The 22,003-nt window shown below is 43.6% G+C and overlaps 1 protein-coding gene across 3 annotated transcripts in view; it reads right to left on the bottom strand.

Moving 5' to 3' along the window:
* LOC137370107 (myosin-IIIb) overlaps positions 1-22,003 on the bottom strand; it is a 250,764-nt gene that overhangs the window by 137,694 nt on the left and 91,067 nt on the right. For all 3 annotated transcript variants that reach the window (XR_010975080.1, XM_068032267.1, XM_068032282.1), the window contains 4 exons: positions 20,684-20,786; positions 15,908-16,064; positions 14,352-14,454; positions 859-984 (listed from right to left, as the gene is read on the bottom strand). Coding sequence is in view for 2 of the 3 variants with exons in the window: in XM_068032267.1 (XP_067888368.1) it covers positions 859-984; positions 14,352-14,454; positions 15,908-16,064; positions 20,684-20,786 (489 nt within the window). In the remaining variant the exon portion in view is untranslated. The remainder of the gene's footprint in view (positions 1-858; positions 985-14,351; positions 14,455-15,907; positions 16,065-20,683; positions 20,787-22,003) is intronic.

The raw sequence follows: 22,003 nt of genomic DNA, 5'->3' as shown, positions 1-22,003 counted from the left end.
TAAGGGCTTGCACCAGGATGGTGAGTGATTTTTTCATCAGTAGTGGCATGCTAACAGAATGTTTGATTATTTTGCTTTCGGTTCAGGTTTTGGGGTTGGTTTTCATCTTTTTAGCAAAGTGAGGACAAAACTGAAGTCCAGACTGAAGAAAGGCGAGGTTGGTTATGAGGAAAGTGGTAAGGATTGTGGGAATGTAAGTGAATGGGGAATGGGAGGGCTGATGTAGATGAAGCACTCCTCGATGAGCTGGTTGCAGAGCTCTGGAACGGGTGCTTACTGCCTCTTCTCCTCCTCTTCCTGCTCTCATTGCTGCCCAGGTGGTGGTAAAAGCTCATCTCTCATGTTGAGGGAGTTGTGGAGCATGCAGCAGATGACGACAAATCTAGTTACCCACTCAGGAGTGTACTGCAAAGTTCCTCTGCAATGATACAAACAGCAGACGTGCTGCTTGAGCATGGTAAATGCTTGCTGATAATGTCCCTAGTGGCAACATGGTTCTCATTGAAGGCCTGCGCTGCATGTGGTCACAATCTACTAAAAATATGAACTAGAGTAGAAAACGGTGCGAGAAATTTTGATTTCAATACAGAACGAATGAAGAATGTGGATACATGTCAATATCAGAAAGATTGGAGCTGCTGATTATGCAAGAGCAAAGTTGTAGAGACAGGAACACTTTAGATGCTTCAGTGATACATTCGTATTTTCATTTCTGAGACTTCCAGATTTTTTAAGTATGTAAACAGTTAATGAGTTGTTTTAAAACTGCAAAGATCATCCTTGTATATGAGGGAAATTCACATGTCTTTGGCTTCTTTGCTATAGTTTAGTTGAATTGCATACTGAATGGATACCTACCGCTGCAGCTTTGAGCCATCCCTTTGACTGGTCAGTCACTTTAAGGATTCCATTGTCCTGAGGTTCAAAAATGATATTGCCTAGTGACAGGATTCCTGCCAGTATTGTCATCATGTCAACCTGCTCCTAGAAACAAAAAGAAAGGTAAAGCAAGGGTTAGATTGCTTTTAAAATAGCACAGTGGTACAGGGTTAACACCACTCCACTGCCAGAAACCAAGATAATAGTAAATAGGCCTGTCAACTATGATTAGTTCCAATACACATTGGCATTGACTTTATTAGCCTGTGTCAAATAAAGCAGTGACATTTAATCTTTTAAAAGGTCGATTATAACCGCTTTTTCTGCTGCAAAATGAATGAAAAGTGTTGCAATTGGCAGATCTTCATTTTAATAAATAAATACACTTGAGGTCCATGACCAATTTGCTGCTTTAGGAAATTCTGGAACTAGGAAGAGGCAATTTGGGCCAACAAACCTGTGCCTTCCTGGTGTCATAATTAAATAATTAAACATTTGGCCCTATATTGATCTATTCCCTCTTGCTGCACAAACCAACATGGCTGTCTCTTGAACCCATTTATATGATTAGTCCAACAATTACAGATAGAATCACTATAGTCTTCAAAGGGTGTGGACTGTGGGCGATAGGAGAGCATTCATTATTCTTTCTCTCTTCTATGCTCTTCTTACATATTTACTCTTCAAAATGAACAAACCATTTGTTTTGAGCATTTGTCCTATTATAGGTAGGAGCCTTTCATGAAATAGATTTTAACAGCTTGTGAAAATTACATCCAAGCATGTCAAACACAATAAACAATCAGCATTATTGCGCTGCATCACTAACTCCATGGGCTGGATTTTAACAGCCCTCCGCCAATCTCGGCAGTGAGCTCAAAAAATGGCGGTCCGTACGCCAAACAGCTGCCGCGAACTTAAGTGCGGATGCTCATTTAAATAGCCAGGGAAGCCCCCCCCTCCCCCCCCCACCCCCACCCCACCCCTGAATCATGTGGAGGAGGCAGGTTGTCTGTCCCTGGCAACAGCGTCAGCTGCCTGTGCATATGTGCTGACGCCATTTTTAAAGGACAGCCAGCCCTTCAGGCATATTTAAACTTTTAAAGATTAAAAATTAAATACATTTCTTATGCCCCTTTCCCAAGCTCCCAAAAACAATTACAATAACTATTTGCCTTCCCTCCTCCACAGAACACTTACCTTTTACATCTGACCCTCCCCCCCCACCGCCAAACTGCACAAAGTTTAAGGTTCAACTCTTCCCACCATCCTCTACACCCATTACATGCATTTGACCAACACCACCACCCGTCCCCCCACCGACTAACAAACTTACCTCCGCCCCCTCCCCAACAGTGTGGCGCCGCCTTTCCCCGGACAGGGATCTTAAGGTGCAGGAGTGCCAGCCACTGCACCAAAGATTGCGGCAGGCCCTCAATTAAAGATGAGTGTATTTAAATTTATTAATTTTATTGATTTGCATATTTAAATTGTGGTCCCGTCACCCAGCGGCGGGTGCCCGTCATGGAGCCTCACTGCCGCCGGGAGGATCAGGTCAGGCCCTGCCGACGCCGAGGTCTGTAGTGCCATCTTCAGGAAACCCCCCCTCACCCCCGCCACAGATCACAACACCGAAGGCTTGTTAAAATCCAGCCCCACATCTTGTAATCCAAAAATCACGATTCAAGATATCTGTTAATTCCTTTTTTTGAAAAAAAAAATCGAAAAACACTTCTAGTCTCGGTTTTATTTAAATTACTTAATTCAAATTTTCTCTTCTTTTTGCAGCAGAATGTGAGGCAACCTATTTCTTTCACTGCTTTTATAGCTACTGGATCATTTCTATGACCTTTCTCTTTCCATATGGCCTTTAGCTAGACCAGGGGCAACCAGCTAGATGCATCTGTGCAGGGCGGGGGGGGAATGGGGGCAGCAGTTGCCACTCTCTTGCATTGGATAAAAGTACCCTCGCTGGACGTCAACCTAGTATTCAGAGTCAGTTAAACTGGTCTTCTGCTCTTCAGGGCTACGATGAGGGTGGGGATGGGTTTGGGGGCCATCTAACCTAGGTATCCCACTGGATTTCAACCCAGTATTCAGAGAGCAGGGGCAAGGTTTTTGTTTTGGGTTTGGACCTCGATGCCAGGATCAAATCCAGGTCCCGACCCCACACCATGTTGGATATAGTCACCCGACATGATTTTCTAAGGAATGGCAAATTAAATGGTCAGAGGGTGCACTCGCCATCTAATTAAGGATGGTACGCAGGGTCCCGACACTGGTGGGCAATAGGAGGCCCTCCAGCACTGAGACAGCTACAGCCTGCCAATGCAGGTAACGGAGAGAGAGGGCGCCTCAAGGTGGAAGAGCCCACTCAGCACTTTTAAAAGTTTTGAAAATAAAAATAAAAATTGCCACAGCTCTCAGACCTCCACTGTGGAGGGCTGCCCCTGCCCCCCCACCGGTCTGCCTCCGGAAGGATACCTCCTTTCACTAGCTATGTTTCGGCCACCACGGGAGGCTGGCCTGCTAACTGGAAAATTCCAGTTGCCCTGGGAGAGGGGCCTTAATAGGCCCCATAATTGCCTCATTTGGCACCTCAACCTGGTTGCTTTGAAAAAATGGCACAGAGCCGGGAAGATGCGCACCACTCTTGCAAGGCAAAAGCAAAATACTGTTGATGCTGGAAATCTACAATAAAAACAGAAAAGGTTGGAAATACTCAGCAGGTCTGGCAGCATCTGTGGACAGTGAAACAATTAACATTTCAGGTCAATGACCTTTCATCAGAACTGGGAAAAGTTAGAAATATAATAGGTTTTAAAGCAAGTGAATGGAGGGGAGGGTGGAAAAAAGAACAAAAGGGAAGGTCTGTGATAGGGTAGAAGATAGGAGAGATTAAATGACTAAGAGTTGGTGGTGCAAGGCCAAAGGTAATGGGACAAATAAACAAACAAAAAAATCTGTCAAGAGGAGGTGTGAATAGCAGAATTATGGAACAGCTGCCATCCGCAAGCAAAACAACAGAAAAATGAGAGTAAAACCGAAACCTGCAAAAGGAAAGGAAACAAAATGGGGTAGAGGTTACAGTCTGAAATTGTTGAACTCAATGCTCATAAGATCATAAGAAATAGGATCAGGAATAGGCCATTTGGCCCCTCAAGTCTGTTCCACCATTCAATACAATCATCTGATTGTGGCCTTGACTCCACTTTCCCGCCTGTCCCCAATAACTCGCGATTCCCTTATAGATCAAAAATCTAACTCAGCCTTGAATATATTTAATAATCCCTTCCACCGCTCTCTGGGGTAGAGAATTCCAAAGGTTAATGACCCTCAGAGAATAAATTCCTCCTCATTTCTATCTTAAATGGGAGACCCCTTATTTTGAAACTGTGCCTCCTAGTTCTAGATTCCTCCATGAGTGGTAACATCCTCTCAGCATCTACCCTGTCAAGCCCCCTCAGAATCTTATATTTATATATTTCAATAAGATCACCTCTCATTCTTCTAAACCTCAATGAGTTTAGGCCCAACCTGCTCAACCTTTCCTCAAAAGGTGACTTCTTCATCCCAGCAATCAGCCAAGTGAACCTTGACTAAACTGCTTCCAATGTTGTCCAGAAGGCTGTAAAATGCTGAATCGAAAAATGAGGTACTGCTCATCGAGCTCACGTTGAGTTTCATTGAAATACTGCAGGAGGCCAGTGTGACAGCAAGGTGGAGAATTAAAATGACAGGCAACTGGCAGCTCGGGGTCATGCTTGTAGATTGAATGGAGATGTTCTGCAAAACGGTCACCTAACTTGCATTTGGTCTCCCCAGTGCAAAGCTGATCGCACTGTGAGCAGCAAATACAGTACACTAAATTGAAAGTAGTACAAGCAAATCACTTTCACCTGGAAGCAGTGTTTGGGGCCTTGAATGGTGAGGAGAGAGGAAGTGAAAGGGCAGGTGTTGCAGCTCCTGCACTTACATGGAAAAGGGTGCTGTGGAAAGTGGAGGAATTGTTGGGAGTGATTGAGGAGCAGACGGTGTCACAGAGGGAATAGTCCCTTCGGAATACCTAAAGGGGAGGAGAGGAGAAAATGTGTTTGGTTGGAGGTGTCAAAAATGGTGGAGGATGATCGCTGAATAAGGAGGCTGGTGTGGTGGAAACTGAAGACAAGGGGAACCCTATCTTGATTCCGAGGAGGGGAAGGGGCAAGAGTAGAAGTGCGGGAAATGGGACAGGGCCCTGTCAACCAGGTTGAGAAGGGTTTTATGGTGGGTGGCAGTCCTCTGTTGAGGAAAAAAGACATATCAGAAGCTCTGGTATGGAAGGCTGCATCATCAGAACAAATGAGACGGAGAAACTGGGAGAATGTAATGTAGCCCTTACAGGAAGCAGGGTGTGAGGAAGTAGGTAGCTGTGGAACGTGGGGGTGGTGGCCGGGGTGAGTGGGCTTATTGTCGATGTACTATCTTCAGAAATGGAGGCAGAGACGTCGAGGAAGGGAAGAGTCGGAGATGGACCACCTGCAGGGAGAGAAGGGTGGAAACTGGAAACAAAGTTGATTAAATTATTACAGTTAAGGGTGAGAGCAGGAAATGGCACCGATATAGTCATCAATGTACCAGAAAAAGAGGTGAGGGAGGGGGCCCAAATAGGACTGGAACAAGCAATGTTCCACAGTTACCGCAAAGAGGTGGTATAGCCTTTAACCTATAGCAACACTTTTTATTTGGAGGAAGTGAGTGGAGTTGAAGGAGAAGTTGTTCAATGTCAGAACAGGTTCAGCCAGGCAGAGGAGGGTGGCGGTGAATGCAGACCGGTTGGGCCTCTGTTCAAAGAAGAAATGGATTTTTTTTAAAACTTCCTTTTAACAGTAATAACACCTTTGCTCTTGTGTTCATGTTGTCTAAAAAAGTGTGATGTCTAAACTGATTTTCCAGTAATTGTTTTTAGAAATTACACCCGACTAACAGAAGCATCATGGAACTTTAAGCCGGCTTAAAGAACTTTCATTGCAGCAGCTTTTTCGGGAGCAGAGTGTGAGCGAGTGAGCAGCTGGGAAGGTCAGTTTGAAAGTAAATTTAATTTCCTTTTGTTTTTCGGCGGAGGCCAGGGGGCTGCTGGGTAAGTAAAACACTATATATTTGGGCGGTTTAAAATAACTTTCCTTTCATTGCAGCAGCTTTTTCGGGAGCAGAGTGTGAGCGAGTGAGCAGCTGGGAAGGTCAGTTTGAAAGTAAATTTAATTTCCTTTTGTTTTTCGGTGGAGGCCAGGGGGCTGCTGGGTAAGTAAAACACTATATATTTGGGCGGTTTAAAATAACTTTCCTTTCATTGCAGCAGCTTTTTCGGGAGCAGAGTGTGAGCGAGTGAGCAGCTGGGAAGGTCAGTTTGAAAGTAAATTTAATTTCCTTTTGTTTTTCGGCGGAGGCCAGGGGGCTGCTGGGTAAGTAAAACACTATATATTTGGGCGGTTTAAAATAACTTTCCTTTCATTGCAGCAGCTTTTTCGGGAGCAGAGTGTGAGCGAGTGAGCAGCTGGGAAGGTCAGTTTGAAAGTAAATTTACTTTGCACCCCCAGGTGCACGGGTCAGGGATGTCTCAGATCGGCTGCAGAACATTCTAAAGGGGGAGGGTGAACAGCCAGTTGTCATTGTGCACATAGGCACTAATGATATAGGTAAAAAACGGGATGAGGTCCTACAAGCAGAGTTTAGGGAGTTAGGAGCCAAGTTAAAAAGTAGGACCTCAGAGGTAGTAATCTCAGGATTACTACCAGTGCCACGTGATAGTCAGAGTAAAAATGAAAGAATAGTCAGGATGAATGCGTGGCTTGAGAGATGGTGCAGGAAGGAGGGGTTCAGATTTTTGGGACATTGGGACCGGTTCTGGGGGAGGTGGGACTATTACAAATTGGACGGTCTACACCTGGGCCGGACTGGAACCAATGTCCTTGGAGGTGCTTTTGCTAACGCTGTTGGGAGGGTTTAAACTAATGTGGCAGGGGGATGGGAACCAATTGAGGTCAGTTGACAGTAAGGAGGTAGTAACAAAAGCCTGTAAGGAACTAGATAATGAAGTCAGTGTGACTAAGGGGAAAAGCAGGCAGGGAGCAGATGATGAATATAAAGGGACTGGTGGTCTGAGGTGCATTTGTTTTAATGCAAGAAGTGTAGTAGGTAAGGCAGATGAACTTAGGGCTTGGATTAGTACCTGGGAGTATGATGTTATTGCTATTACTGAGACTTGGTTGAGGGAAGGGCATGATTGGCAACTAAATATCCCAGGATATCGATGCTTCAGGCGGGATAGAGAGGGAGGTAAAAGGGGTGGAGGAGTTGCATTACTGGTCAAAGAGGATATCACAGCTGTGCTGAAGGAGGGCACTATGGAGGACTCGAGCAGTGAGGCAATATGGACAGAACTCAGAAATAGGAAGGGTGCGGTAACAATGTTGGGGCTGTACTACAGGCCTCCCAACAGCGAGCGTGAGATAGAGGTACAAATATGTAAACAGATTATGGAAAGATGTAGGAGCAACAGGGTGGTGGTGATAGGAGATTTTAATTTTCCCAACATTGACTGGGATTCGCTTAGTGTTAGAGGTCCAGATGGAGCAGAATTTGTAAGGAGCATCCAGGAAGGTTTTCTAGAGCAGTATGTAAATAGTCCAACTCGGGAAGGGGCCATACTGGACCTGGTGTTGGGGAATGAGCCCGGCCAGGTTGTTGAAGTTTCAGTAGGGGACTACTTTGGGAATAGTGATCACAATTCCGTAAGCTTTAAAATACTCATGGACAAAGACGAGAGTGGTCCCAAAGGAAGAGTGCTAAATTGGGGGAAGGCCAACTATACCAAAATTCGGCAGGAGCTGGGGAATGTAGATTGGGAGCAGCTGTTTGAAGGTAAATCCACATGTGATATGTGGGAGGCTTTTAAAGAGAGGTTGATTAGCGTTCAGGAGAGACATGTTCCTGTGAAAATGAGGGATAGAAATGGCAAGATTAGGGAACCATGGATGACAGGTGAAATTGTGAGACTAGCTAAGAGGAAAAAGGAAGCATACATAAGGTCTTGGCGGCTGATGAAAGACGAAGCTTTGAAAGAATATCGGGAATGTAGGACCAATCTAAAACGAGGAATTAAGAGGGCTAAAAGGGGTCATGAAATATCTTTAGCAAACAGGGTTAAGGAAAATCCCAAAGCCTTTTATTCATATATAAGGAGAAAGAGCGTAACTAGAGAAAGGATTGGCCCACTAAAGGACAAAGGAGGAATGTTATGCTTGGACTCAGAGAAAATGGGTGAGATTCTAAACGAGTACTTTGCATCGGTATTCACCGAGGAGAGGGACATGACGGATGTTGAGGTTAGGAACAGATGTTTGATTACTCTAGGTCAAGTCGGCATAAGGAGGGAGGAAGTGTTGGGTATTCTAAAGGGCATTAAGGTGGACAAGTCCCCAGGTCCGGATGGGATCTATCCCAGGTTACTGAGGGAAGCGAGAGAGGAAATAGCTGGGGCCTTAACAGATATCTTTGCAGCATCCTTAAACACGGGTGAGGTCCCGGAGGACTGGAGAATTGCTAATGTTGTCCCCTTGTTTAAGAAGGGTAGCAGGGATAATCCAGGTAATTATAGACCGGTGAGCCTGACGTCAGTGGTAGGGAAGCTGCTGGAGAAGATACTGAGGGATAGGATCTATTCCCATTTGGAAGAAAATGGGCTCATCAGTGATAGGCAACATGGTTTTGTGCAGGGAAGGTCATGTCTTACCAACTTAATAGAATTCTTTGAGGAAGTGACAAAGTTGATTGATGAGGGAAGGGCTGTCGATGTCATATACATGGACTTCAGTAAGGCGTTTGATAAGGTTCCCCATGGCAGGCTGATGGAGAAAGTGAAGGCGCTTGGGGTCCAAGGTGTAATAGCTAGATGGATAAAGAACTGGCTGGGCAACAGGAGACAGAGAGTAGCAGTAGAAGGGAGTTTCTCAAAATGGAGACGTGTGACCAGTGGTGTTCCACAGGGATCCGTGCTGGGACCACTGTTGTTTGTGATATACATTAATGATTTGGAGGAAAGTATAGGTGGACTGATTAGCAAGTTTGCAGACGACACTAAGATTGGTGGAGTAGCAGATAGTGAAGGGGACTGTCAGAGAATACAGCAGAATATAGATAGATTAGAGAGTTGGGCAGAGAAATGGCAGATGGAGTTCAATCAGGGCAAATGCGAGGTGATGCATTTTGGAAGATCCAATTCAAGAGTGAACTATACAGTAAATGGAAAAGTCCTGGGGAAAATTGATGTACAGAGAGATTTGGGTGTTCAGGTCCACTGTTCCCTGAAGGTGGCAACGCAGGTAAATAGAGTGATCAAGAAGGCATACGGCATGCTTTCCTTCATCGGACGGGGCATTGAGTACAAGAGTTGGCAGGTCATGTTACAGTTGTATAGGACTTTGGTTCGGCCACATTTGGAATACTGCGTACAGTTCTGGTCGCCACATTATCAAAAGGATGTGGATGCTTTGGAGAGGGTGCAGAGGAGGTTCACCAGGATGTTGCCTGGTATGGAGGGCGCTAGCTATGAAGAGAGGTTGAGTAGATTAGGATTATTTTCATTAGAAAGACGGAGGTTGAGGGGGGACCTGATTGAGGTGTATAAAATCATGAGAGGTATAGACAGGGTGGATAGCAAGAGGCTTTTTCCCAGAGTGGGGGTTTCAATTACTAGAGGACACGAGTTCAAAGTGAAAGGGGAAATGTTTAGGGGGGATATGCGTGGAAAGTTCTTTACGCAGAGGGTGGTGGGCACCTGGAACGCATTGCCAGCGGAGGTGGTAGATGCGGGCACGATGGAGTCTTTTAAGATGTATCTAGACAGATACATGAATGGGCAGGAAGAAAAGAGATACAGAACCTTAGAAAATAGGCGACATGTTTAGAGAGAGGATCTGGATCGGCGCAGGCTTGGAGGGCCGAAGACCCTGTTCCTGTGCTGTAATTATCTTTGTTCTTTTATCTTTGAAGCATATCAGTACATCAAGCACCCAATTTTTTTTAATGAAACTGATTTTGAAAATATTTAAGCGATTAAGTGGGGAAAAAAGTCAGATGTGCATCTACGACCTCTCATCTGGTGATTTCTGATTATACTACAGTCAAAAAACAAGCAGTCGGCTAGAAAATGTTCCATCAGCACAGAAGTAAATATTGAAGGATTAGACATCCGAGGCTGCTCTCGTGCACTTAAATCAAAAGGACACACAAGCAGCAGCTTGGAAGTAACTCGGAGGAAGGTTGCTTTACCCCCCACCCCCCTCTCAGTCTAAAAGTGGATCACAATTCAAGGGTTTTAATTGGATACCAGGAATGAGAAGAAAACAAGTGTATAAAACAGGATAAAACACTTTTCCATTCATACTGTGAAAATTAATTCTACTGTAATTTTAATTTGGAAGCGAACAATAAGATGTCAACATTATAGAGTTTTGAGTACTTTTGACACGTTTAACAATCTTTCAAGTAACAGCTGGCAGTACAATCTGGACAGGCAATCATTTTTTTTTCAAATTATGTTCTGAGATATTGAGCATTTCCTGCCATGGATATTTGTGGAAACAAGCAGGATTCTAAAATATGGCACCGGTTTTCCACTTCAGTGTTATTTTGAAACCAATGGAAAACAGACTGATTAAAAAAGAATATGGATGTTTAAAATCCACATTCCAGTATTTTCATTTTCTGAATAAATTTTAATAGTGACTTGCAAATCAAAGCCACATTGTTATCAGTAGCATAACATGCTTCAGGAGCAAAGTTCCATCATGCGGTACACTTCAGGGATGCAAGTGTTTTCACTTCTTAAAAAAAAAAATCACTGTCAAATATTTACATTATTTTCAAATTAGCCTGAGTCACCTCTCCTAAAATCTCTCTCGTGACTGGTCATCCACTCATTTGTAAAGTAGCTCGAGACATCTTGTATGTTTAACGTACTAGGTAAATGCAAGTTGCTGTTGGGTAGAGACTGTGTATGAAAATACATCTTAAAATACTATTTACAGAGAAGAGCACCACAGTATCTTCGATTTGGATACAGTCAATTCCTTTGTCCATGAGACCCACCTAGTGTTCCCTGAATCTTATTCCCACTAAACTACTCATCATCCAACTTCCCCTGCTGGTCTCCATGTTAGCAAATATTATAAACAGTTCTCTCTCCTTTAAATCTGTCGTCATCACCCCTCTCCTCAAAAAATCAACCTTTGACCCCACTGCCCTTGCAAACTACTGTCCCATCTCCAACCTCCCTTTCTTCTCAAAAGTCCCTGAAAATATTGTTGCCTTCCAAATCCATTCCATCTTTCCCGGAACTCCATGTTTGAATCTCTCCAATCAGGTGTCTACCCCTGTCACAGTGACGAAACAGCTATCAAAGTCACAAATGACATCCTATGTGATTGTGACAAAGGTAAACTTTGTCTCCTCTTCCTTCTCGGCCTGTCTGCAGCCTTTGACATGGTTGACCACACCATCCTCCTCCAATGCCTCTCCACTGTCAAGCTGGGTGGGACAGCTCCCATCTGCTTCCATTTACATCTATCTAATTATAGTCAGGGAATCACATGCAATGGCTCCACTTCCTGTTCGGCACCAACATCTCTGGTGTTCCCCATGGATCTATCCTTGGCCTCCTCCTATCTGTCATCTACCTGCTGCTCCTCGGTGATATCATCCGAAAGCACAGCATTAATTAGGAACATAGGAAATAGGAGCAGGAGTAGGCCATTCGGCCCCTCAAACCTGCTCTGCCATTAAACTAGATCATGGTTGATCTTCTACCGCAATGTCATTTTCCCGCACTATCCCCATATCTTTAATATCTAGAAATCTAGTGATCTCGGTCTTGAATATACTCAATGATGGAGTCTCCACAGCCCTCTGGGGTAGAAAATTCAAAGATTCACCAACCTCAGTGAAGAAATTCCTCCTCATCTCAGTCCTAAATGGCCTGCCTCTTATTCTGAGACTGTGTCTCCTGATTTTAGACCTCCCCCCACCCCCAGCTAAAGGAAACATCCTTCCTGCATCTACCCTGCTGAGTTCTGTAAGAATTTAGTATACTTCAGTGAGATCACCTCTCATTCTTCTAAACTCTGGAGAATACAGGCCCAGTCTCCTCACTCTCTCCTCATAGGACAATTACACTATCCCAGGGATCAGTCTGGTGAACCTCCATTGCACCCTGTCTATGGCAAGTATATCCTTCCTCAGGTAAGACGACCAAAACTGTACACAACACTCCAGGTGTGATGTTACCAAGTCTCTATACAATTTCAGCAAGGTTTCTTTCCTCCTGTACTCAAATCCTCTTGCAATAAAGGCCAACATAGCATTTGCCTTCCCAATTGCTTGCTGCACCCACATATCCAGGACAAAGCAGTCCACTTGATTGGCACCCCATCCACAAACATTCACACCCTCCACCACCAACGCACAGTGGCAGCAGTGTGTACCATCTACAAGATCCACTGCAGCAACGCACCAAGGCTCCTTAGACAGCACCTTCCAAACCCACGGCCTCTACCAACTAGAAGGACAAGGGCAGCAAATGCATGGGAGCACCACAGCCTGCAAGTTCCCCTCCAGGTCACACACCATCCTGACTTGGAACCATATCGCCGTTCTTTCACTGTCACTGGGTCAAAATCCTGGAACTCCCTTCCTAACAGCACTGTGGGTGTACCTACCTCACATGGACTGCTGCAGTTCAAGAAGGAAGCTCACCACCACCTTCTCAAAGGCAATTAGGGAAGGGCAATAAATGCTGGCCTAACCAGCGACGCCCACATCCATGAATGAATAAAAATAAAAAAATGTTAGTTTTCAGTAACTCATGAACAAGGACACCCAGGTCCCTTTGGTCATCAACACTTTCCAATCCCTCACCATTTAAGAAATACTCTGCATTTCTGTTTTTCCTACCAAAGTGGATAACTTCACATTTTTCCACATTATATTCCATCTGCCATGCTCTTGCCCACTCACTTAGCCTGTCTAAATCCCCTTGAAGCCTCCTTACAGCCTCCTCACAACTCACATTCCCACTTACTTTTGTGTCACCAGCAAACTTGGAAATATTACATTTAGTCCCTACATCCAAATCATTGATATAGATTGTGAATGGCTGGAGCCACAAGCACTGATCCTTGCTACACCCCACGAGTCACAGTCTACCAATCTGAGAATGACCTGTTTACTCTTACTAAAATAAAAGCAAAATACTGCAGATGCAGGAAATCTGAAATAAAAACAGAAAGTGCCGTAAATACTCAGCAGGTCAGGCAGCATCTGTGGAGAGAGAAGCAGAGTTAACGTTTCAGGTCTGTAAAGGTCACAGACCTGTAACGTTAACTCTGCTTCTCTGTCCACAGACGTTGCCTGACCTGCTCAGTGTTTCCAGCACTTTGTTTTTATTTCCGTTTACTCTTACTCTCTGTGTTCTGTCCATCAGTTTTCACGTGTATGCTGACGACACTCAGCTCTACCTCACCACCACATCTCCTGACTCCTCCACTGTTGCTTATCCGACATCTAATCGGATGGGAAGAAATTTCCTCCAATTAAATATTGGGAAAACTGAAGCCATTATTTTCCATCCCCGCTACAAAGTATATTCCCTAGCTACCAACCCCATCCCTCTCCCTGACAACAGTCTGAGATTAGGCCAGTCTGTTTGCAACCTTGGTGTCACATTTGACCCTGAGAGGAGCTTCCGACCTCAGATTTGTGCCATCACTAAGACTGCCTGTAACATTTCCTCCATAACATTGCCCAACTTCGCCCCTGTCTCAGCTCATCTGCTGCTGAAACCCTCATTCATGCCTTCATTACCTCTAGCCTTGACTATTCCAATGCACTCATGCCTCCCCTCTGTAAATTTGAAGAGTCATCGAAAACTCCATTGCCTATGTCTTAACTCACACCCCTGTGCTTGCTGACCTACATTGGCTTTCAGTCAAGCAACATCTTGTTTTTAACATTCTCATTCTTGTTTTCAAATCCCTCCATGGCCCCGCCCTTCCCTATCTCTGTAATCTCCTCCAGCCCTAGAACTATCAAAGTTATCTGCACTTGTCTAATTCTGGCCTCTTATGCATCCCTAATTTTAATCGCTCCACCACTGGTGGTCATGTCTTCAGTTGCTTAGGCCCCAAGCTCTGGAAAATCCTCCAAACACCTCTCCACCTCGCTTTTCTCCTTTAAGACACTCCTTAAAACCTACCTCTTTGACCAAGCTTTTGATCATCCGACCGAATATCTCCTTTTGTGGGTCAGTGTCATGCTTTGTTTTATGATGCTCCTGTAAAGTTCCTTGGGACATTCTATTACGTTAAAGGTGCTATATAAATACCAGTTGTTGTTGTTGAGCACCAGTTCCGAAGTTTCTGGAAATGCAGCTGATTTACCTGTTCAAGAAAGCCAACCATATCCAGGGCATTGCATACTTCATGATATTTCTTGTTCCATTGCTGGATAGTTTCATTAGCACCATATTTGTGATTTAAGTACCTAGAAAAGTTTGGGTTGGGGAAGAAAGAAAGTAAAACTACAGATCATGTCTATATTGCACATTGTATATTCACATACCAATTAAAATAAAAGTACATAATGAAGCCTTTCAACATACTTTAAACTTTCAACTGAAAGGTTGGTGCAGTTTACAGGAACAACAGGAAATACAGTAATACAGCTCTTGGAAGATAGAAGAAAATAAAATAGAACATAGTCTTCGGGAGCTTGTTTAAAGGCCTTTCACTGTTACTATCGTAATATACAAAGAAAGTGGAATGCATGAACATATGAAATCTTGGCAAACTTCAAATTAGTCATAGGTATTTTGAATCTTTAATTTTATACACAATTTGATCCAAATGTCAATGATAGGAGGGTCCAATCCATCAGCAAAGGCAAATCTTAAATAAATTGTTTACAGAATAATCAATGAAGGACAGTGAAATGATGGATTTATCATATTCACAAGGAAGAACTGAAAACTCCTCAGTGAACGACATAGGTCTTCTTGTTGAATGCAATAAACTCTTTATTGAAAGGCAGTGAGTTATTTTGTGAAAGCAATAGGTTCTTCACACCGCAACAGACAATCTGGTTTTGAAGTATTGGTTGAGGGAGGCTTACTGGCCTTATTCCAGGACACCTGGAATAAACATTTCAGCCACTTTGTGCCACATAGCTTCCAAATGCTCAAGGCAGAATTAAGCTTATGGTTTCAAGTATGCGATGAAGAAACAAAACAAAAAAAAACCTCAGGAATTTTAAAAAATATAGTCAAATTGACTTAAATATTTAGCTTTTTATAAAATATTTGTGGGTTATGGAATCTTATAAGATTCTGAAAGATTGGCTCAATCAGTAAAGTACATTTTCTAATTGCGCCAGTGCGTTTAAGTGGCTTTTTTTCTGCTGCAAACAGATTTACTGTGTGATCCCTAATATGCAAGGCTGTTAATTACATAATCAGACATGGAATTCCTGTCGAGTAATCAGCTATGGATTCTCTTCAGTGGATCATTACATTTTAGTGCCCTTCAGTTAGTGAGGATGTGGACATAAAAAATCTGCAGGCTGACTCCATGGAGCTTTACCAACTTTTGCTTCAACCACTGAAACCACTTCCTTGAGTAAGGAACATAGTTGCCTTCAAGGACAGCAGTGGCAGATGACAAACAAACTTCTGCTCAAATAAAGTGGGACTCATTGTTTATAATCTCCCAATAGTTTAACATGTACTGTTGGATATCTTTCAGATTCAGACTCCGATTCCTTCAGAACGGAAAATCAATACGACCAGAATTCTAAGCAATTCTGGAAAAAAATCAAAATTCAACATTAACTACAGAGGGACCTATGACTTTGAGAGTTCTATTAGAATAATAATCTACAACTAGACAGTAAGAAGTAAAGTAAAGTAAAGATAAAATGTGACAAGCTGCAGAAATGTTACCTGTAGAACTTAGGGTCCAAAAGACCGTAGACTTCCTGGTCAACAGCAGATATTCCAGCAAACATATAGTAGAAAATATGGAAGTTTCTCTCGCCTTCATCCTGACGTACAACTCGGGATTTCTCCAAAAGGTACTCATTGATTTTAGCACCTTTCACTGAATGAAAGTGAAGTATCAAGTTACTTGTATTACTGTGAATATCCAATTCATCAGATGGAATCAGGCAGTGTTACTTTCTAATCATAATTATGAAATTTGGGAGAACCCTGACCAGCCCAGTTCTTCCTCAACTTACCTCATCTGTTGGACAGTGACTCTAGAAGGAAACCATAACCGAAACAAAAATTTGCAGATAAAAACAAAGATCTACACATAGTCAGGGAAGCCAAGAGATAATTTCCATCTTAGGTGCGTTTGTTATATGAACAGTCATCAGTAACCTGTTGGAGTTAATCTGGCTAAAACTGTGCAACCTACCGGAGCATTGGTACGTTTCCAGCTATCCATCAGGACACTGGCTTGCAGAGTTACCTAGCTCCATAAGAACATAAGAAATAGGAGTAGGCCATTTGGCCCCTCGGGTCTGCTCCACCATTCATTAAGATCATGGCTGATCTGATTGTGGCATTAACTCCACTTTCCTGCCTGCCTGCGCCCCCCGCCCCCCATAAAAGTGGACCAATAATTGAGTGGCTTGCTAGGCCTTTGCAAGTAGTCCTGTGTTGTAGCTTCACCAGGATGACAACTCATTTTGAGGTATGCCTAGTGCTGCTCCTGGCATGCCCCCCAGCACTCTCCATTGAAGCAGGGTTGGCCCCTGCAGTTTGGTAGAGTGGGGGATATGCCGGGCCATGAGGTTACAGATTGTGGTTGAATAAAATTCTGCTGCTGCTCACAGCGCCTCATAGATGCCCAGTTTTGAGTTGCTAGATCTGTTTGAAATCTATCCCATTTAGCACAACACAATGGGAAGTTGTGTGCGGAATCAGAGGAGATAGGGGAAGCGTTAAATGAATATTTTTCGTCAGTATTTACAGTAGAGAAAGAAAATGTTGCCGAGGAGATTACTGAGATACAGCCTACTAGGCTAGATGGGATTGAGATTCACAAGGAGGAGGTGTTAGCAATTTTGGAAAGAGTGAAAATAGATAAGTCCCCTGGGCCAGATGGGATTTATCCTAGGATTCTCTGGGAAGCCAGGGAGGAGATTGCAGAGCCGTTGTTGTTGATCTTTAAGTCGTCATTGTCGACAGGAGTAGTGCCGGAGGACTGGAGGATAGGAAATGTTGTCCCCTTGTTCAAGAAGGGGAGTAGAGACAGCCCTGGTAATTATAGACCTGTGAGCCTTACTTCGGTTGTGGGTAAAATGTTGGAAAAGGTTATAAGAGACAGGATTTATAATCATCTTGAAAAGAATAAGTTCATTTGCGATAGTCAGCACGGTTTTGTGAAAGGTAGGTCGTGCCTCACAAACCTTATTGAGTTTTTCGAGAAGGTGACCAAACAGGTGGATGAGGGTAAAGCCGTGGATGTGGTGTATATGGATTTCAGTAAGGCGTTTGATAAGGTTCCCCACGGTAGGCTATTGCAGAAAATACGCAAGTATGGGGTTGAAGGTGATTTAGAGCTTTGGATCAGAAATTGGCTAGCTGAAAGAAGACAGAGGGTGGTGGTTGATGGCAAATGTTCATCCTGGAGTTTAGTTACTAGTGGTGTACCGCAAGGTTCTGTTTTGGGGCCACTGCTGTTTGTCATTTTTATAAACGACCTGGATGAGGGTGTAGAAGGGTGGGTTAGTAAATTTGCGGATGACACGAAGGTCGGTGGAGTTGTGGATAGTGTCGAAGGGTGTTGTAGGGTACAGAGGGACATAGATAGGCTGCAGAGCTGGGCTGAGAGATGGCAAATGGAGTTTAATGCGGAGAAGTGTGAGGTGATTCACTTTGGAAGGAGTAACAGCAATGCAGAGTACTGGGCTAATGGGAAGATTCTTGGTAGTGTAGATGAGCAGAGAGATCTTGGTATCCAGGTACATAAATCCCTGAAAGTTGCTACCCAGGTTAATAGGGCTGTTAAGAAGGCATATGGTGTGTTAGCCTTTATTAGTAGGGGGATCGAGTTTCAGAGCCACGGGGTCATGATGCAGCTGTACAAAACTCTGGTGAGGCCGCACCTGGAGTATTGCGTGCAGTTCTGGTCACCGCATTATAGGAAGGATGTCGAAGCTTTGGAAAGGGTGCAGAGGAGATTTACTAGGATGTTGCCTGGTATGGAAGGAAGGTCTTACGAGGAAAGGCTGAGGGACTTGGGGTTGTTTTCGTTAAAGAGAAGGAGGAGGAGAGGTGACTTAATAGAGACATACAAGATAATCAGAGGGTTAGATAGGGTGGATAGTGAGAGTCTTTTTCCTCGGATGAGGATGGCAAACACGAGGGGACATAGCTTTAAGTTGAGGGGTGAAAGATATAGGACAGATGTCAGAGGTAGTTTCTTTACGCAGAGAGTAGTAGGGGCGTGGAACGCCCTGCCTGCAACAGTAGTAGACTCGCCAACTTTAAGGGCATTTAAGTGGTCATTGGATAGACATATGGATGTAAATGGAATAGTGTAGGTCAGATGATCGGCGCAACATCGAGGGCCGAAGGGCCTGTACTGCGCTGTAATATTCTAATTCTAATTCTAAAAAAAAAAAAAGGACTGTGCAGTGGTCACTCCTACCAATACTGTCATGGACAGATGGATCTGCAACAGGTAGATTGGTGAGGAGGAGGGCAAGTATGTTTTTCCCTCTTGTTGATTCCATCACCCCCGCCACAGACCCAGTCTAGCAGCTCTGTCCTTTAGGACTCAGCCAGCTCGGTCAGTAATGGTGCTACCGAGCCACTCTTTGTGATGGACATTGAAGTCCCCCACCCAGAGTACATTTTGTGCCCTTGCCACCCTCAGTGCTTCCTCCAAGTGGTGTTCAACCTGGAGGAGTACTGATTCATCAGCCAAGGGGCAAGGGGGGGGAGGGGCAGTAGGTGGCAATCAGCAGGAGGTTTCCTTGACCATGGCTGACCTGATGTCATGGGGTCCAGAGTCAATGTTGAGGACTCCCAAGGCAACTCCCTCTCTACTGTGTACCACTGAACCGCCACCTCTGGTGGGGATAGTGGTGCCTGGGACATTTTCTCTAAGGTGTGATTCTGTGAGTATGACTATGTCAGACTGTTGCTTGACTAGTCTGGGGGACAACTTTTTTTGGCACAAGCCCCCAGATGTTAGTAAGGAGGACTTTGGCTGGGTTTGCTGTTGTCGTTTCTGGTGCTTAGATCAATGCCGGATGGCCTGTTCGGTTTCATTCCTTTTCTTAGAATTTGTAGTGGTTTGATACAACTAAGTGACTTGCTCAGCCATTTCAGAGGACATTTAAAGAGTCAACCCAGTGCTGTGGGTCTGGAGTCACATGCAGCAAAGACCAGGTAAGGATGGCAGATTTCCTTCCCTAAAGGACATTAGTGAACCAGATGGGGTTTTTTTTTACAACAATCAACAATGGTTGCCTGGTCACCACTAGCCCAGTTTTTAATTCCATCTGCCATGGTGGGATTTCAACCCATGTCCCCAGAGCATTCGCCTGGGTCTCTGGGTTACTAGTCTAGTGACATTACCAGTACGCCACTGCCTCCCCATATAATCATAAGTAAAGTTTAGGTGAGTGCTGAAAATAATGGCTTCACTCTTCCTGAAGGAAATTGTAACACATTCATGACTTCAATCAAACAGCATGGATGTATTTAAGGAGGTGGTAGAAAGGCAGAGCTGGGCATTGTCAGCACACATCAGGAAGCCAACCGAGTATCTCTAGATGATGTCACTGAAGGGCAACAAACTGTTGATGTACCCTTGCAGAAGATCTTGCTATGTATTTGTAGCATTTTTTGTTTTCCCAGCTTTCCAGCATTTGTAGTTTATCTTTCTTTCCACTGTTGTCTAGTAATCATACTCTGAACAGCTACTAAGACACCCAGCCAGCTTCAATTGGAACAGAATTCAGAGGCTTAAAAGAAGCGACATGCTTTGCAATATCAGATTGTTTTAATGTCAAGCAGCAAACTGAAACTTTTCCTGCTATAAAGTAAACCTCCTCTCAGATGTTCTAAAGTATTTCACATCCAACAAACCTCGCTCTGAACTGCAGGCACCATTGTGTAGGCCGATGTAGCAGTCAATTTGCACAAAAGTAAGGCTTGACAGAGAAATGTAGAGACAGAAGGGGGGAGAAAAAAAAAAAGAGGAAAAAAGACAGGTCATTTACCACTGAAAAGCTACTCAGATCTAAATGAAATGCAGTTTGCCCTGCTCAAAATGGACTTGCATTTTAAGTGCAATGAGAATACAATGCAGTTGTAGAAAATGAGGCGGTTATATTCTGCTCTGTTCAGTTGCAGCTTTGCAATGTTAATAAACTTCATGCAGGAAGTGTCTATGAATTGAAAGTTACAAAATTGCCCAGAGAAAACATTAAGCCCTCTTTAAAATAATTTTCATCCATGGATTGTGCATATCTTCTTCATGTTGATTACAACACTGTAACCTAATGAGTGTGACCTACTGAATGTACAAACATACCATGGATCTGAGCACAGAATAAGGACAGAACATCTGGGAATGTGAAGTGACTACAAAAAATAGAAAAGAATTGGAAATGAACACACTCCAGCCAGGTATCAGGTGTCGTTTTTAGCTCTGATGTATGGAAGATATATATATATAAATAAATACATTTATACCTGCAGTACTGTGGAATCTCAGTTGTATGTATTTCCCAAATCTACTGCTGTTATCATTCATCACAGTCTGGGCATTTCCAAATGCTTCCAGAAGTGGATTCACCTGCAATATGAAAAAAAGTGTGTTGTTCTTAAATTAAAATCTGAAATGTTAAATATAAAGGAAGAGTAAGACCAACCATTTATTTCCTCCCCCAACTTATAGAAACAGTCACAGTTCAGAACTTTCTTCAAATCATATTGATTTTAGTTGTCCATATACAGAAATTAGAAATTTTGCCATTTGAAATAAATGGTCTCTCCAGTGATGCACAGGAAACTCAAACTAAGATTTGGGCTTGTTTTCGGCTGACTACAAGGAAAATTCATAATGCAGTCTCAAAACCCAAGGCCAGACAACCAGTTGACCCAAGCAGCAAAGGCTCATGTTACAAAGAAATGAACTAGAAGGCCGTGTACTTCCTGTATCTCCAATCACCCTATGTCCCAAAATACAAATTTGACTTTCATGCACTTCTACTATTCCATATGCTACCAGTGCTAGACACAAACACAATCAGGGAGCTGGAGAATGGGTATTACATCATTTTAATTAGACTTTAGAATGAAAATTAGTTTTCCTTCCATCAAAGCAACTAGCAATAAATACAAAGCTAGAAACCATTTTAAACTGCATTTGACATTAATGCTAAATGTAGTGTGTAAGAGAATTCGAATTGGACAGCAAATATGGTTGCAACTTAAACTTTTTTTTGTGTTAACCCAAAATTTGACACACTCAATGGGCTAAATTTTCCGGGCTCCCCGAAGGCAGGAATGGAGATAGGCTTCCCTGAAAATACCAGCACTGGGCAGGGTGTCAATTTCAAGGCGCCGGCAATAATCACCAGGGTGGGGGGAGGGTGGGACAGGGATCCTGCTCTGCTCCCAATTGAGGGGGACATATGGGGGGGGGGGGGCTTCTGTGTTTCCCCCTACTCTCTGTGGACACAGAGGGATGACAGAGACACAGAAGGGGAGAGAGAGAGGGAGAGATCAAGATCACTGCTGACAGATGGACATCTATCCGGAATACTCCACATTGCTACAAGAAGTGTGCGGGCAAACAGTGACTACCTGTGCAAGCAAAAAAATGCCAGGTATCTCACTAAATCAGTGTCCAACATAGTGATAAGAAAGTAAGTCAATAAATTAATCCTCTCATTTAAAGCTTCTTCACAAAAAACACATTTGTTGTTGTTTTGACTAATAGCAAGATAAATTTTTAATGCGTTTATCGTTTTGAAATTGTCTCACCAGCTCCCTATGCAAGGCAAAAAT

The sequence above is a fragment of the Heterodontus francisci genome, chromosome 1, assembly GCF_036365525.1.
Source record: "Heterodontus francisci isolate sHetFra1 chromosome 1, sHetFra1.hap1, whole genome shotgun sequence".
Taxonomy (NCBI): Eukaryota; Metazoa; Chordata; class Chondrichthyes; order Heterodontiformes; family Heterodontidae; genus Heterodontus; species Heterodontus francisci.
Note: the sequence above shows the minus strand (reverse complement) of the source record. Positions and strands in the feature narration are given on the sequence as shown.